General features: G+C 46.3%; 1 protein-coding gene across 1 annotated transcript; it reads left to right on the top strand.

Moving 5' to 3' along the window:
* Nucleotides 1-2,548: 2,548 nt before the first annotated feature.
* On the top strand, nt 2,549-7,144 carry LOC117853341 (uncharacterized). The gene is made up of 10 exons (XM_034735730.2): nt 2,549-3,023; nt 3,160-3,222; nt 3,417-3,501; nt 3,582-3,644; nt 4,019-4,094; nt 4,256-4,292; nt 5,035-5,141; nt 5,219-5,288; nt 6,259-6,341; nt 6,786-7,144. Exons 1-10 carry the CDS (start codon nt 2,733-2,735, stop codon nt 6,835-6,837), a joined length of 927 nt encoding a protein of 308 aa, XP_034591621.1. The 5' UTR covers nt 2,549-2,732; the 3' UTR covers nt 6,838-7,144.
* Nucleotides 7,145-17,031: the final 9,887 nt, after the last annotated feature.

The following is a 17,031-nucleotide window of genomic DNA, read 5'->3' on the forward strand; positions in this document are numbered from 1 at the left end:
AGATCTTACTGAGAAGAATGGATTTTTTTTGCTTTGAATGTTAGAATCATGTTAAGAGTTCAGACATAAGAGCCCCGTCTTTAATATGCACAATATTTCATTTTGAGTGATAACTAAATTTATTTAGATGAGTCACGGGAAGCACAAATTGTGTGGTTCAGATCCTATTCATACCAACGTCCCTGCATGCCAATACCAACATAGCAACCATTCTCCCTTAAAAAAATAGTTTGCTGGTTTGGAAAGAACTAAAAAAATAGATCAAATCTTAATTTATTGATGCGGTAGACACAACTTGTAAGCGACAAGGAGATGATCTCGCAACAAGAGGTGATCGAAGACCGCGGACAAATAATCCCCTTTGTTCACGATCCTCGATCGATCATCACCAAGTCGCTTGCAATTCATCTCTGTTGCGCCACTAATTAAGGTGTGATCTATTTTTTTAGTCTTTTTCAAACTAGCGAGCTGTTTTTTTATGGTGGATTGGTTACCATGTTGGTATTGGCATGCAACCACGTTGGTATCGGTAGGACCTGAAGTTCTGAACCATGATTAGTACCTCTTGTGACCCAAACAAGTTTATATACGTAGATATGTATTTTTCTAATTGAGGTACCTGTTTAATCACACGAGACAAATTTAGCTACCCGTGATGTATTTTACTCTTTCACTTTCTATGGCAGTATTTTTATCTTCAAATATAAAATACATCAGACTTTAGTACTATTTTACAGGAAAGATAGTCCTTTGTCCTTGATTGCATACCATGGCTCTTTGCGCTAGCCTGTCTTGCACTCTTGCTAGTGTTGTTATTGCTCACAATCAATAACCGATAAAATTGTACTCATCCCACGTCAACAGTAAGAAATTATTATGATACCTTTTTAATTATGTGTAAATCTATTTAGTTTTTCTTTCAAAATAAAATAAAAAAGGAAAGTATCTACAATTGAACCATTGTAACAAAGCTCTTATGAGAGATTTAGAGTGATTTTAATTTATAAGGCTTATCTATTGTTATTATTACGTAGAAAAGTCTTGTGGTAAGCTGTCTAGGAGGTGGTGCCATGGTGGAGGGTGTTCGATGCTTGTTGCCACATTTTAGAACTGCGAAAATTGCATAGTGCGATATGTCAGCGGCTGGCAATTAGATTCGTACGACAAAAAATTATTAGAGGTTACCTCTATATCACAAACTTTGTCTCACGTCCCCACCCTTCCTGTGGGTTTCATGGCTTACTTCGCCTCCTTGTCAATCAATCGTACTCATTTCGCGTGTTACTCTAGAGGCTGCAGCGTGTTACTTAAAAGACAGCAAACATAGTCACATAGACTCGTTTTTGCCCATACCGATTGCCAACATCTACCGCATACCCCTCATTAATATGTCTGCACATATTCTCCTGCCGATTCCACATCTGTTGCTTGGTGCAAGGCTGCGTGGCTTCAGTATCACCAGTCCACCATGTGCCATGTGACATAGGTTGTAATTTTGTAAATTATGTAGTACTTATCAAATTTTTTTAAAAATAAATCTTATTATGCAAATCCATCATTTGCTATCTAACTTATATGTGATGTGTTGATGGAATTATCTTTAATTCAACTACCGTCTAATACCTTCGTCTTGTATAATACCGCCACATCTAGAAATCATGTACACATATTTTTCTTTGCAATTCTAATGTCTACTTCGATAGCAGTTAAAGATACAAAACACATACCATGGAATATGTATCCACGGACCACGATAGTTTCGGTACTGGAAGAGGAATTTAGGATTCAATCAGAAGATTGAGTACAAATTTGTAAGATTCAGTTAAATATTGAAAATTTTCATGTCAAAGTTATTAAGAGGGTATTTAGATCTTTAGTCCGAACTAAAATTCATGTGACATCGAATATTCGGAGGCTAATTAGGAATACTAAACATGAGCTAATTATAAAATTAATTACACGGATGGAGGCTAATTCATGAGACAAATCTATTAAGCCTAATTAATCTATCATTAGTCCATATTTACTGTAGCATCACATTGCTAATTCATGAACTAATTAGGCTTAATAGATTCGTCTCATAAATTAGTCTCCATATATGCAATTAGTTTTATAATTAATCTATATTTAATACTCAAGAGTATCTAAAAAATTCTTCCCCAAAACTATGTATTGGGGGTTCTCCCAAAAAAAATTTCCCCCAAAAGCATATCAGTCCACAACAGATCGCTAATAAATAGCCCCCAATATTTCAAACACAGGCCACGTCATCGTATTGGGCCCATCGGAAGGGACGCGCGGGTGTGCGGGAATCAGGATTGGGGAGGAACGCCAACGCTAAAATATACGCGGTGGCAGGCTGTTTTTTAGCGTCGCTAAAAAATTAAGGAAAGTTTAGGTGGATTGTTGGAGTTCATTTTTTCTTTCTTTTTCCTAAAAAAAGTATTGAGAGTAAGATTAGCAGCCTCTTGAAGTTGCTCTAGTTACCTAAACATTAGGTACCGAAGAAACAAGCACCCCCGGATTCCGGGAGTCCAAAACCATCCCCCGTCACCTGAAACTGAAAAGCACCCCAGTTCCGTCAGCCGAACCCGCACCGCCGCGCCGGAACTCACCAGATCGCGTCCGCTCGACCACCCCACCGGCCACCGCCACTCTCAACCCACTCCGGCGCCGCCGCAGCCTGTAGCCGCCGCCTGCCCGACCCCCCGCTCTCCGCGGGCGCGCGTCGCATGGCCGCCTCGTACTTCAACCACTCCTCCTCCTACCCGCCGCCGCCTCCCCCGCCGGGCACCTCCCCGTACGGCGCGTACCGCCACGCCTACCCCCCGGCGCCGGTTCCCCCAACCGCTTACGGCTCCTACTACGACCGCGCGGAGCAGGTCCTCCCGCAGCGGGACGAGCTCCGCACCCTCTTCATCGCTGGCCTCCCCGCCGACGCCAAGCCGCGCGAGGTCTACAACCTCTTCCGCGACTTCCCCGGATACGTCTCCTCCCATCTCCGCACGGGCAAATCCTCCCAGGTTTTCCCCTCTCCATACTATAGCCCCCTAGGTTTGCCCCACCGCTAGGGATTTCACTTGTGGCCTGGAGGTCTCCCTTTTCCTGTTCCTTTCTTGAAGGTTATATCTAACCTAATCGACTGTTTCTGTGTTGTAGGCGTATGCGTTTGCTGTATTTGCAGATCAACCATCTGCGTTAGCTGCCTTGAATGCCACAAATGTAAGAGTTCCACACGACATTGTTGAACTATATGTCAAAGTCTCACTCAGTTCAGCTAAATTACCCACATGATTTTCATCCAATTCACCATACTTCCAAAGTGATTGTTTCCGTGTCAGAAGTCTTGCCCGCAAGCAATTTGTTTATATCAAGTTACTAGCAATATTATTGACTCTTTTTGTTTTTTGTTGCAGGGAATGGTATTTGACCTTGAGAAGAACTGTTCTCTTCATGTGGATCTTGCAAAATCCAATTCCAGATCAAAGCGCTTGAGATCAGGTAGCCTTCAGTTCCAGAACATCTTTCCCACTCTACTGTGTGGTTCTTCATTGATGCTGACATACTTTTGGTCTCATCAGATGATGCTTCACCTTATTCTCCTGAGAAAAGAACTAGGAAACCTATGGGATTTCCTGATTCAGGTATCATTCAAGTAGCTTTTGAGACTGATATCATTAAAGAAAACCATCTGTATTTTCACACCTTGTTGATCTATGCATGATGATGGTAGTGCTTAGAGCTTACGGTAGCTCCACTACGATCACATGAACAATGCATAGGCTGTTCCAAATCCACAGTTCTACTCCCTCCCAGCAACACAGTTGATTTCTAACTGTCAAGGAAATTAGTTTATCATGAGTTCCTACAGTATATATTCCACTATTTTCTTTGCATTCATAAATGTGTATATCTGTGACTTCCTATCCTCAGTGAAGTGCCCCTTTTACTCACATGGCTGAACATTCTTACAAAGCACTCACCTTGCACATCTTTGGCACACTTTGCGCCCTATCAGGTGCTGGAAGCAATATTTACATATCTGGAATGGGTAATTCTTCACACAGCTTGAGTGGTTATCCTTCTGCACAAAGGTTATGGCACGATACTTGAGCACAGTTTTATCATGTGATTTTGTTGGGGGTCTGCTTTAAGCTACCCACCAGCTGATAATAGGACGTAGACAATCAATATTACATTGGAGCTATAATTTAGGAAATATTACAATTCTAATTAACACTGTTCCATTCTGCAGCTACACAAACCTTGAATCTAGTACTTCTGTCAGGAAGGTAAGTTATAGTCTCACACATTGTCTCTTGATATGTATATGTATGATGCTTTGTTGTTTTAAAATTAAACTTTGAAGCACGAAACAAGATATTTGGATTTAGGGGGGTCACTCTCTAGCAGTAGTCCCAGTTTAGTTACTTCAAGTTTTTTGGGGAATTTTTGCTATCTTGACGGTTTTATGTGGAAACCTATGTGCCGTTTTAACAGATAATCCTGGTATTTAATATGGTAGCTGTAAAGAATTGCTACAAAGTTTGATACATTTTGTCAAGTTCTATCATTATATATGCTTTTGTGATTTGTTTCATTCACAAGAAGTTTGACATATTTTTTAGAAGAAAAAGCCATTTCCTGCATTTACAATATTATCCGTGCACTGGCTGCTTATATCTGCAGTCGGAATGTAAACGGCCTATATTATGTTGTCAACTTAATGACTTCAATTGTATTTTAATTGGTTGTCCACACATACAGTACAACATATGTTCGCATATGCCCAGATGATGAGGAACAAACCTTTGATGTTGGCCTGCCAAGTGAGCCATATTAAAAACTGAAGTGTTCAATGGAATACTGAATAAAGTCCCATGTCTATGAACTAGGACTGTGAAGCTTAAGATTTAAGAAAGTGAAATGTTTCAATATTTTCAGCTTTTAGTCTGTTTCTTCCTGTTTCTGGATGAGATGCTTTACTGAAAGAGGTGCGAGGTTTACATATTTACATTGTGCACTTGCCTGCAGGATCCATCCACATTTGCCCCTCAAAATAATCCTCCATGTCCTACTCTCTTTGTTGCGAACCTTGGTCCAGCTTGTTCAGAGCAAGAGCTCATAGATGTTTTCTCGAGGTATTTCCAATGTTACGCTTCATGAGATGTGATAAAACCTTTATTTTTATTTTTGACAACCTTATTTTCGTGATTAGTTGTGCGGGATTTGTGAAGCTGAAGATGCAAAACAAGCTTGGAAATCCTGTTGCATTTGTTGATTTCATGGTATAAGTGCTATTCTTCCTGTGTCCCTGATTACCATTTTATTTTATTGTCTATGAATCAGTGATGTGAACTATCATACCACCTTTTCTTAATTTCCAGCCACACACCCACTGCATTGGACTTATAGTGGTTTTATTTTTGTTACGTGGCTTATGGTGTACATACAGGGTTCGTGTTATATAATGGTTGACCTTTCAGTTCATGCCAAATCTAGAAGCTTTAATTAGAACTGGCACAAAAATATCACACTTGATTTCATCACTAGGCAGATATTGTGAAACATCAATGACTATAAATTGAGCCAAGGAGATGTCTCATATGTTCAGAGTATCTAATTATATTCCTTCCTGGTGATTCAATCCTGTAGAGATAAATTGAACCAAGGAGATGTCTTAAATGTTCAGAGTATCTAATTAGATTCCTCCCTGCTGGTTCAATCCTGCAGAGATTCTCTCTGTTTAATGTGTTTTGGATTGGAATTGAGGAAATGCAGTTATGCCTTGGTAAATGAGTTAAGTGGGTTATGAAAGGAAAATATGTATCTACTCATCATATAGTACTGAATTTCAATTATATCAGTTTGGCATGTTAACAAGATGAACTCAATCAATTAAGGTTGTGCTAATTGTACTTTAAACAATTTATATGCTTTCAGGTTTACTTTGATGTGGTTATTGTATATATGTGATTTTTTAATCTGTTGCTGCGCACACAGCTGCCAATACAATATCTCATCAAGTTCTAATATCCTAGTGCATACACAGTTGTCAATACAAAGCTTTCTGGATGTGATGCCATGAAATAGTGTGTAGCAACTGTTAAACAGCTGAAAACTAGCATTTTGTTCATTGTAATGCAATGCTGCTTTTTCTCAAGTCACATTTTTGAATTGCACAATATTTTTTTACAACTGCTATGTGCCTGAATTTCTTTCCAAAGTAAAACCCTAAACCTAATCTCATGTCTGCAGGATGCAAACAGCTCGACTGAAGCCCTAAATCGTCTCCAAGGAGTTATCTTGTATTCATCACCTGGCGAGGGAATACGTTTAGAGTATCCTACAATAAGGAATCTAGCCTTTTACTTGTATATTTGGCTGCAAATTCTTTTCTCAGGGTTTATTTGGATGCAAATATATCGGTAGGATCAATTTGATTGCTTTAATCATTACCATTTGATGAGAGTTGGTCACATTACATATTTGTTATGCCTGGACTTTGCAAGCACAATCACCAGATCATTTAGGCTAACTTCTAAAATTCATTTTTTGATTTCAGTTCATGTTTGTTCAATACTTCAGTCCCACCTCAAGTCATGAGAGCTTGGCATTGAAAGTTTAACAAATAGCAATCATTGCGGTAGCAATTATTATCTCATTTAAACCAGTTGTCTGTTGCCACAATGCATGCTAGAGCTTTTAATAGTAACCATGCTAATCACAGTACTTTCCATTCATCTTTCTTTTACTTTTGATCAAGTTCCTTAACATGTTTTTAGATATGCCAAATCCAGGATGGGCCTTCGTAAGCATGATAATAAGCGCCCCTAAGTGCAGCTGAAGAAAGATGAGGCAGCCCTTAGACAATGATCAACAGTTGTTCATTCATGGCTGGTTCTGATACCGAGCCTGCCGACATATTCATGCAGGGAATGCCCATGTTTTGGTCGCACGACATGATGTAACTGGGTTTGGTTGTATCACTTAGTATTGTCAGTGCGCATCTTTCTTTTCCTCCCTCCCTTCCCCAATCCTGTCACTACCTCTGCAGATTTTAAGCTAGGAGTGTTATCTACTTACAACTGAATTGAGAACGCTTTTACTTATGGTTATGAAAAATCAATTGTGCAGTACGTTATTTATTGTACTTGTTGATGGATGACAGAATAAGATCCAAGTGGGGTATATGGTGTAGAAACGTCAATGAAACAATGACTGTACTGTGACCTGTGTGCATTTGTTGTTCACAATCGCTAGTGTACTGCGAATGGTTGATCCAAGTGGGGTATGGCGCAACAATGTAGGAACATCAATGAATACTGTACTTTGAATGGTTATGTGGGAAAGAGAGAACATGATGGGTTTGGCGCACTGCATGATGTGTGTTTTATTCTCATGCTAAAATGCTGGTGTAAGTGTTGGTTCAGCGCTGAAGCTACTCACAAGAGCTCAAAGATTCCATTATATTCCCTTTTCTTGACTACAGCCTTCACTCTGATAATGTGTGGAAAAATTTATGTTCCCATTTATCATCAATCATGTTAGCATGAACCTAAACTAGATTAGCCGTGCTCTTTTATGTGTACTTAAGTTGCTGCTACCGGTTCGATCAACTCTATGCTTTCATGGAAAAATTTGGAGTAAACAATAAAGTTCAGCTTACACGGACGGAATCTGAAACGCTTGCCACCTGTGTTATCCTCTACACCAAAAATACTCAAAATTGCACAAGAAAAGACAAGGAAAAACCATCATCTTTGTATGTTTAGGCTATTTGCAGGTTGTCCTACTTTCTGCATACAAGTACTGTATCTAATAGTGATGGTTCTGCTGAACTGTACCAGCGCTTTTGTTTCCCTATCTGAACAATAATTGTTCACGCCTTCCATTAACAGGACAGGTTGTGGTCACTGAAAAGGTGAACACTGTAAACACAGAAAAGTAGTGAGTGATTGCTTCGGTAATCCATCGATAATTGCATAACATTTCGATGGAAGCATATTTTATTCATTCTCCTTAGTATCTTCTGCATCTGCATGCCTGCCCTACCAATGTCTGAGAGAGCCTGTTATTGGATATGATAGGACAAAGGCGATGATCTCTCAACTCTGTCGAATTTTAGGCTGTTAGCTTAGCTGCAAGTCACCAACCGACCCCTTCGCTGTTGCAACAGAACCCCTAAAGCTACCTGAACTTCCTGTACCTCTAGCGAGTGGTTGAGTTTGACATTTTGTTTAGAACAACACATTGGTTATCAATGTGATTGGCCTGTCCCACTTAACTGCACAGCTATCACGCCCTTCAGAAAAAGAGAGATCAAAATACCAGTACCGTCTGTTTAAGGGGGTGTTTGGTTCTTTAGTCCGGATTAAAGTTCCTGTTACATCGAATGTTTAGATACTAATTAGGAGTATTAAACATACTCTAATTACAAAACCAATTGCACAGATGAAGGCTAATTTGCGAGACGAATTTATTAAGCCTAATTAGTCCATGATTTGACAATGTGATGCTACAGCAAACATGTGCTAATCATGAATTAATTAGGCTTAATAAATTTGTGTCGCGAATTAGCCTCCATCTGTGTAATTAGTTTTATAATTAACTCATATTTAATCCTCCTAATTAGCCTCTGAAGATTTGATGTGACATGAGCTAAACTAGTTTAAGGATCCAAACACCCTCTAAGTGGAAGAAACAATAAGTGGAAGAAACAAGGACAAACACCTTTTGGTTTTCTTCAGGAATCATACACTAATTCAGGTGCTGTTCATAAGAGCCACGTCATGTGTTAATGCTTAGATTTCCGGTTCAAGTACGATGTTTCTGAAGCACTAGCGCAGTCAGATCCCAACAGCTCCGTTGGTTGCAGCGAGAGGCCAACAGCAATGTGCTAGTTCTCTGTCAGAAAAATGAAACTGGTTTTATGGGTACAATGAAATGTTGTCTGCTGGCATTTAACACACTGTTTGCTAGTTCTTGTCAAAACTGACAGCTGACGTTGTTTATTTTTGCTGTCCAGGTTTTCTGCAATGAGTTCAGAGAGGTAGCTGGGATATTTTATGTTTGGAATACAAGGCCAAAAATACATTGTCCCCCAATTTGGCCGTCACATTAACACACTGGAGCATAACTTGTTCGAATCTATTTGTATGTTTAGCTGAGAACCAGTAATGTACTTCGTTCCTTTTTTAAGCGTGAGTCCTTAAGCATTGGTCAAGTGTAAGGCTCTCAGAGGTTTGCCTCCTGCATCCCAGCTGGATGGAATAAACTTTCCAGTTTCTCCTATCCATGCTCTGAGCCCTAAACAGCATTAAAACAAGTAAAAAAAAAAGAGGAGTGAGCTGCATACTATCAGGATTAAACAAAACCATCCCAAACCTTTCAGCAAGATTCTGATCCAGGGAGCATGAGCAATCACAGCATCCATGAGCGCTGCAGATCTGAAAAGAAGGCGAGACTTTGCTTGCGATGATTCCATTAACGCTTTGACGCCATTATCAACCTAATAGTTTATTGTCTGGTGGAGGAGCAGCATCAGATTGCGCGGCTCTCCTTTTCACCTTGCAAGGGGAGCTGCGGCATGGCGTGGAGATTTGGCGTATGCCAAACATTCTTGGGAAGCCACCTAAAGTTTATGGGCGTCAATGTTAAGAGACCAAGACAGCATGCTTGCTCTCACCTTTCTTCAGATGCACTGATCATTTCTTTGCTTTTGATGCTTGATATTTGATACTCCCTTGGGTCACAGTAAAGTGACCAAATTTGCAGAGCAAACGGCCCATCACTCCTCATGGTTTCCATGGATTTGTCCCAAAGAAATGCCTCTGCAGTATCATTATTCTATTTAGTTTCCAGAATATATTTCAATAGGAAAATTTTGGCGACGACAGTACAAAGATTCTGTTGGATAATATACACTGGGTGTTGTACTTTGCTTGTGCAAAATGTTGCCGCGTTCTATGCCAGTAAGACAAATCTCTCTGGTGCAGTGGTGCTAACTGTCGGAGCACCCTCTGCTAATCTAAGATTAGCTTACAATTGTTTCATTCTCGGTTGCACAATAAACTAATGCCAGTGGTTCAGAAATCCCCAGGAGAAGTGGGGGCAAATGCTTCAGGTTCAGGACAGCAGCGCTGCATGGGTTCGTCAGGGTGTTGGCAGCTTGTGCTCTCCGAGCCGGAGGCGTCAGTGTTAAACGGCGACGCAGTTGCAGCCAGACAGGGATGGCCGGACGGCGATGGATGGGCAGCAGATTGGCCAATACGTGTCAGGCCCGTGACTTAAATTCCAAGCGTATTCTGATAACATCTCCCCATCTAACTCATTTATGGGCGGAGATGTGCAATAGATTTTTTTTTTAACCAGGCAAGGAGCCGGCTTGAACAATTGCATTGATAAGTAAGGTTGGTGCTTACAGAGTTTTTGAAAAGAGGAATGAAGAGAGCAAAGAGAGGTAAGTTATATTACAACAGATTGAGGCCACGTCTTGAGAAAGGAGGAATCTACTGAAGCCTTGCTCCTGTGAGCCCAAAGGCAGACATCGGCGGCAGTATCGTGGGTCGTTGTTGATGCACCAGTGTAGAGGCCGTTGAACACCATTGCATTCCTAGACTTCCAAATGTTCCAGAGGATCACGAGCGCACCGCCAGAGCAATGTCGTCAGGGAGGTCAGCAAGTGATCCAGAGATCGCGGTAGGAGAGCAAGTGCGGGACAGCGAACCATCCAATGGCCCGCCAGACAGCCAAGGGCGGAGCCAGGTCCGTCAGGATTTGAGGTAGGGGGGTAATGGATAAAGCAACGTAGAACCGATAGCCACGTGAACTGATTGCATTCACATATAATGATACAACTAGTGGATGCTCGGCAACCTCGACTTCAATTGGTTTAGCGGTAGTAGGAACATTACTCTGATTATTAGAATTTTGTACATAATCATTATGAGTCCCCTTCCAGATTAGGAGCACTTGAACCAATCGGTTTAAAAAAATTATTGATGGTCTTTCTCTTCTCCATATTGATTATCTGTACATGCATCATGAAACACATAAAAAAATCCCCAAGATCTATAACTAAAAAAATGAAGAGGGAAGAAAACAAGCTGTGCAAATGAACTACAGTTGACAGTCGACAGAACCAAGGAGTGACGGAGGTGTGCGCACCTTGATTCCTCGTCCTTTTTACTGGCGGCGGCCAGCGGCGGCAGGAAAACACGACTCACGAACGGAGGGGGGCAGGGGCTGTCACCTGTCGCGAGATGCGTCCTTTTTACTAGCGGCGGCCGGCGGCGGCAGGAAAACACGACTCACGAATGGAGGGGGGCAGGGGTTGTCGCCCGTCGCGATGCATCTCGCCTGGCGCATGGGGGTGTCACTTGTGTCTCGTTGTCAGACCTATTTTTTAATGGCCTAATGGGCTAGCACAGGCACACAGCCAGGCCCAAGCCTGAGGCCAGCAAGCAAGGGGTGCCAGGGAAGCCTAATGACCTACGCGCGAACTTGCCGTTCTGCGCTTCCCAAGGGGTGCTAGGGGACTGGGGCCACTGGATGCCCGACAGGGTCAGGGGGTGCCAGGCCCCCTCTCCCTCCGCCACTGCAGACAGCCACCGCCTAGGGACAGCGTAGCAGGAGATGGTGTTAGTCTTCGTAGGCGCCGCAGAACGCACAAGCGGCCGATTCGACAATGTTCCGGTGATGTAGCAGCGCGATCGAGGGAAGACGGTGATGATGCACCAGCCAGAGGAAGTGCTTGCAGCGTGGAATAGCGGTGTTGTGCTAGATGGAGTTCGCGAAGTCGTCAATTGGCTATTGTTCCATGTGCCAAGCATAGAACCCGGCTGAGGAGAACGGCTGAAGGGCAGCTCCCATGCCTCGCTGATCGGTGAGGCCTTGGATAAGCGCAGCACTCGGCAGAGCTTGCTGAAGAAGTTGGAGCTCTGTTGTTGCGCCCGTCGATAGCCATGGGTGGAAGAAGAACAACCATTGCCATTGCTCCATGAAGAGGCAACAGACACATTGGGCCTCTAGCAATGTGACAGGAGCGTCGGGAAGAGGTCCACCAGTGGCCACGGCCCCAACCAATGGTCGAAACAGAAACTGCAGTAGGATCCATCACCAAGATGAACATTGGTGCAGCTTCTGAACTCTGGCAGCAGCTTGAGCAAAGCTGACCACACCGGCGTGTCCAAGTGATGAGAATTGCTGAGGTCGCGGCCACCGCCGGGACCGTAGAATTGCCATAACCACCTTTGCCAGTTGGTGGTAGGGGGAGGTGCAGCTTGGCGAGGAACTTGGCTAAGAGGCCCTGGTTATGGATAGAGAGGTCCTTGATGCCGAGCTCGCTGCATTGCTTGTCCCAGCAGACAGTCTCCCAAGAGACCTTGCACTGGCTCCCATGGCACTTGCTTTCACCAGTCCAAATGAAAGCCCTACGAAGGGCATCAACTGCGTCAATGGTACCTTGAAGCAAAAGGATGGAGCACGTTGTGTAGACAGGCTGGGCACCCAGGACAACATTTGCTAGGGTAATGCGCCCACTCAGTATGAGGAGAGGGCCGCACCAACCAGGGATGTATCCGGCCACTGTGCGTACCAGAGGTTGCAGCTCACATAGCCAAAGCTTGGCGGTGGAGAGAGGCAGCCCCAAGTAGGTTTGGGGGAATGAGACCAATGGGCAACCGAAGACAGTGGCCAGGGAGTGAGCTCTTGTTCATCAACGGCAATGGAGACGAAGGTGCTTTTGTCAAAGTTGATGTGAAGCCCGGTCATCGAGGAGAAGTCTTGCAGCAAGCTCTTGAGGTTGGCCAATTGCTCGTTGTCTACCTTCATGATGATCAACGTGTCATCTGCATATTGGAGAACGGGGCACGGCGTGCCCAACAGTAGCAAGTGTTGAATGTCCCCGCGGCTTGAGGCGTGAAGCAACATCTGTTAGAGTAGGTCGGCAACAAGTATGAACAAGTAAGAGCACAGTAGATCGCCTTGCCACAGGCCTTTTTTGCACTGAATCCACTTGCCGGGAACGCCATTAAGCACCACTGCAGTTTGGCTGGAGGCGTTGAGGGAAGAAATCCATTGGCACCAGTGTTGAGGGAAGCCTTTGGTGGCAAGAATGGCTTCCAAGGCGCCCCAATCCACCGAGTCAAAGGCTTTCCTGAAGTCTAGCTTGAGGACAACAGCAGGAGCCTTCCTTTTGTGACAGCATTGCACAAGTTCAGCAGCGTAGATGAAATTCTCAGCAATGCATAGCGTAAAACAGTGGCCGGTGCTCCTCAATCAAGTCCATCATGGCAATCACTAAGTTATAGTTGCGCAGGAGGTCGTGCAGTGAATGGAGGCTGCACTGCCACTTCTTCAGATCAGCCCGAGTGCGCTTGAGGCATAGGGAGAGACGCATCGTGCCTTCCCGGTCATGAACATTGTTCCAGGCACTATGCACAACCTGGTTGAAGCCATCAACCCGAGTCCAGTGGTTGTTGAAGTGGAAAACCGTAGAACACAGAATGGAAATGGCTGCAGACAAAGTAATTTGGCAATGATCAGATATAGGAGCTGAGGCTGAGGTTACTGCAGAATTTGGAAGTAGTGAGCTTCATTCGTTGTTGACAAGGAACCGGTCTAGCTTGGCGAGGATCGGCAACTCTTGATGATTAGACCAAGTAAACTGACGATCAAGCAACGGGATCTCTTGCAAGGCCATGACATCGATCGCACCATTGAAAGCTTCGGCTTCAAGATGATCAAAGTTGGCACTGGAGCATTCTTCCGGAGCCCTGATAAGGTTAAAGTCCCCAAAGAGAACCCACGTACCTGTAACTGAAGAGTGGACAAACATTACTTCATCGAGGAAGGTTTGTTTATCTTGGTGGATGCAAGGGTCGTAACAATTGGTGACAGTGAAGCAGCAGTCGGTGGCAAGCGTGTGGAAGGTGGTGGTAAGGGTGAAGCACCTAGAGGTGGAGCTGGCTAGAGCAAGGAAACTGGGGTCCTAGACAGTAAGAATGCCACCAGAGGCACCAGAGGAGGGGAGGAAGGAGAACGATGAGGCGAGAGGGCGAGGCAGGAAGGAGGCAGCTTTGAACTAGTCGATTAGTGGGAGTTTGGTTTCTTGTAAGCAAGCAATGGAGGGGGGAGGAGGAAAGCAAGCTGGACATTGTCACATTTGCCTTTGTCTCCCAAGTCACGGACGTTCCAGGACATGATGGTCACCAGCCTTGTGGTTTTAGCCATAAGAAAACCAGAGAGCCATCGTGGCGAGCAACTAGGCAACCCAAGAAAGGCAGGCAAGCAAACAATAAAACATGATAGGGCGTCTTCGACGCCCCAACCATGCTTCGGCAGCAAGGGAGGCCAAGGCCACTCCTAGAGGTTCACATAGCATATTATAAGCAGCCCAACATAGCAGCACGTGCAAAGTTCAGCTTGGCTGCACCCTATTTCATGACAGGTAGGTGCGCAGTACAAGCAGGCACCAAAGTTGCAGTGATAGCAAAAGAGACAACAGCGGAGTGAATGGTCGACGTTGTGCAGCATCAGTCCAGCGGGGCAACCGACGGGCAGGGGCGAAGGCAAGGGTGTGCAGGTGATCGGCATTGATATTGTAGGAACAGCCTAGCAGCTGAAGGTCCTCCATACACCAGGCCGGGACAGGTTCAGGCTCCGCCACAGTGGTAGCAGCCCTAGGACCGTTGTCATCAGTGTCATCAACGAAGAGGTCCGCAGCATGGAAGGTGACGTCGTTTCCAAGCGGGGGCTGATGATGAAGCAGTGTCGAAGCAGAGGCTGAGCTTGCGCTTCTTGAGGTGGATGGCTACGTCCATGAAAGTCTTGCGGATGCCCTGGTCCTACTCCCTAGCCTTGAGGCGGTCGCTCCGGCGGCGGGCGTCGCCAGGCGGGAGGGCGTCTTCAATGATCTCTTGGTAGGTGAGGTCGATGTCGATATCCTCCGAGGCCGTGCTAGAGCTCGTAGCAGGGAGGACCGGGTCCTTCGGTGGTAACAAAGGTAGTAGGATGGGGACGTCATTGATGATGTGCACCGTGCCAGGGAGCTGGAGAGGACGTCGAGGGAGTTGCACGACAGGATGTCGAGGTCCAGAAAGGCGAAGCTTGGGGAGCTTGTCGGGTCATCCAAGGCAGGTTCGTTGTCTTCCATAGTAGCAACAGGGTCGGCGATGGTAGCCTCGCCGTCATCAAAAGCAACAACAACAGTGTCATTGTTGTTCACACCGCCCTAGACTTCCCTAGCCAGAGGCAAGGCAGGTGGAGTGGCAGCCGATGACACGAGGATGTCCAAGGCGGTGACTGCGGTCACCACGGGGGAATAGACGTTCCGCCGTAGGGAGTGGCCAACCCATCATAGTGGTGTACAACGTCCTTGAGCAGGATGGATTGCGGCAAGCGGGGCCCAGGCCCAGTGCACAGCAGGTCGGTGGAGGAGCCCACGCGTCGGCCGGCGCTGATAGAGAAGAAGACCCGGTGGAGAAAGCCCACGGACGCGGACCAGAGGTTGACGACGAGCATGCCCTAGTCGTCGTGGACGTCCGAGCGGGCTGGTTGCAGAGGAACCTTGTAGACGCTGACATAGCCATCGGGGTCGGAAATGCAGATCTCATAGAAGGAGCCGTAGTGCAAGGTGATGTCAACCTTGTCTGGTTTGACGAGGAGGGGGCACGCACACACTTCAGGGAGGATAGTGGTGCCCTGGAGACGCCCAACGGGTATCGGCATGATGTCATGGATGGTCATGGGTCCCCCGTCCGGGCGGACCGGAGTAGATCCAAGCACGTGGTGAAGCGTCGTTCTAGACAGGCTTGCCCCTGCCGGAGGTGCAGGGCCAGGTTGTGGTCCTCCAGGGGCCGCCGGGGTAGGAGCTGGAGCACTAGCCTAGAAGCTGGGAAGGCATTCTGGACGTAACTGCCTCCAAGCTGGGCAAGATTCCCTGGGCTGGGCGACGATGGCCCAGAGCTGTCCAAGTCTGAATCATCCAAATCCTACACATTGGTGATGGAGATCCGAGCGAAGGTGCTAAGCCCGCTATGGTTTTTCAAGTATTCCTCAAGCGGGATGTCCATGGCACCCTCTGCCTTAACCTGGAGAAGAACGGTGGAGAAGTCCACACCTTGAAGGTGGATGGGGGTCGACGTGGTGTGGGTTGGCGAAGGGGCCGACGACATAGAGGATGTGCTCCCTGTTCTAGTGCTCCATCGGGTAGTCGCGGATGGTGATGTAGATGATCACTTCATGCTCGAACTGGAACCAGTTCGTGGACTCATCATGGCACTCCAAGAGGACAGTGTGCTCTTGGTCCAGGAAGGGAGCCGCGTCAATGGTGGTCTCCCACACCGCGTTGCTCTCAAACATGAGAAGCAATGCGCCGTAGGAGGAGGGGGCCATAGTGATCCAGGGATGGCCACCCTTGGCGATCAAGGCGTCGCGAATGTTGGTGGCCGAGGCAGCATGCGGCGGGTCGACAATGGCATAGGCGAGGTGGTTGAAGCGGGCCATGTTGACAGGCGGCATGAAGACATCGATGGAGGCGGGGCGCTCCAGCTCTTCCAGATCCTCAGCATCGGGGAGCGCTTCCTCCTAGTCGGAGTCGACGACGTGGATCTCGCCATCCTCCTGGTCCACCACCAGGACCGTAGGTGCTGGAGGAGGGGGCACCCCCGGCTGCAAGCTCGGGAGGCCCAAGGAGCCAGAGGAGGTGGCCGCAGAGCGCGGACTAGGGAGCGGTAGCGAGGACGGTGAGGACGGCATCCCGTCGAAGGGGAGGCCCGGCATGGCGAGGGGGTGGCAGGGCGCATGGCAGTGGCGCTCTGTGTGACCGAGCACCCAGCACCTGTGATAGCGAATCGGTTCCCTACATATCGCACACCGGTGGTCCAAGGTAAGGCAGCGGAAGCAGCGAGCGTGGGGAGAGGCGAGCGGCGGGCGAAGCAGAGGGGAGGCTCGCGGAGGCGGAGCACGACCTAGGGAGGCGGCGATAGTAGCGAAGGAGGCGTGAGTGGAGCGGAACGGGGTTTCTTG

This window comes from Setaria viridis, chromosome 4, assembly GCF_005286985.2.
Source record: "Setaria viridis chromosome 4, Setaria_viridis_v4.0, whole genome shotgun sequence".
Classification (NCBI taxonomy): domain Eukaryota; kingdom Viridiplantae; phylum Streptophyta; class Magnoliopsida; order Poales; family Poaceae; genus Setaria; species Setaria viridis.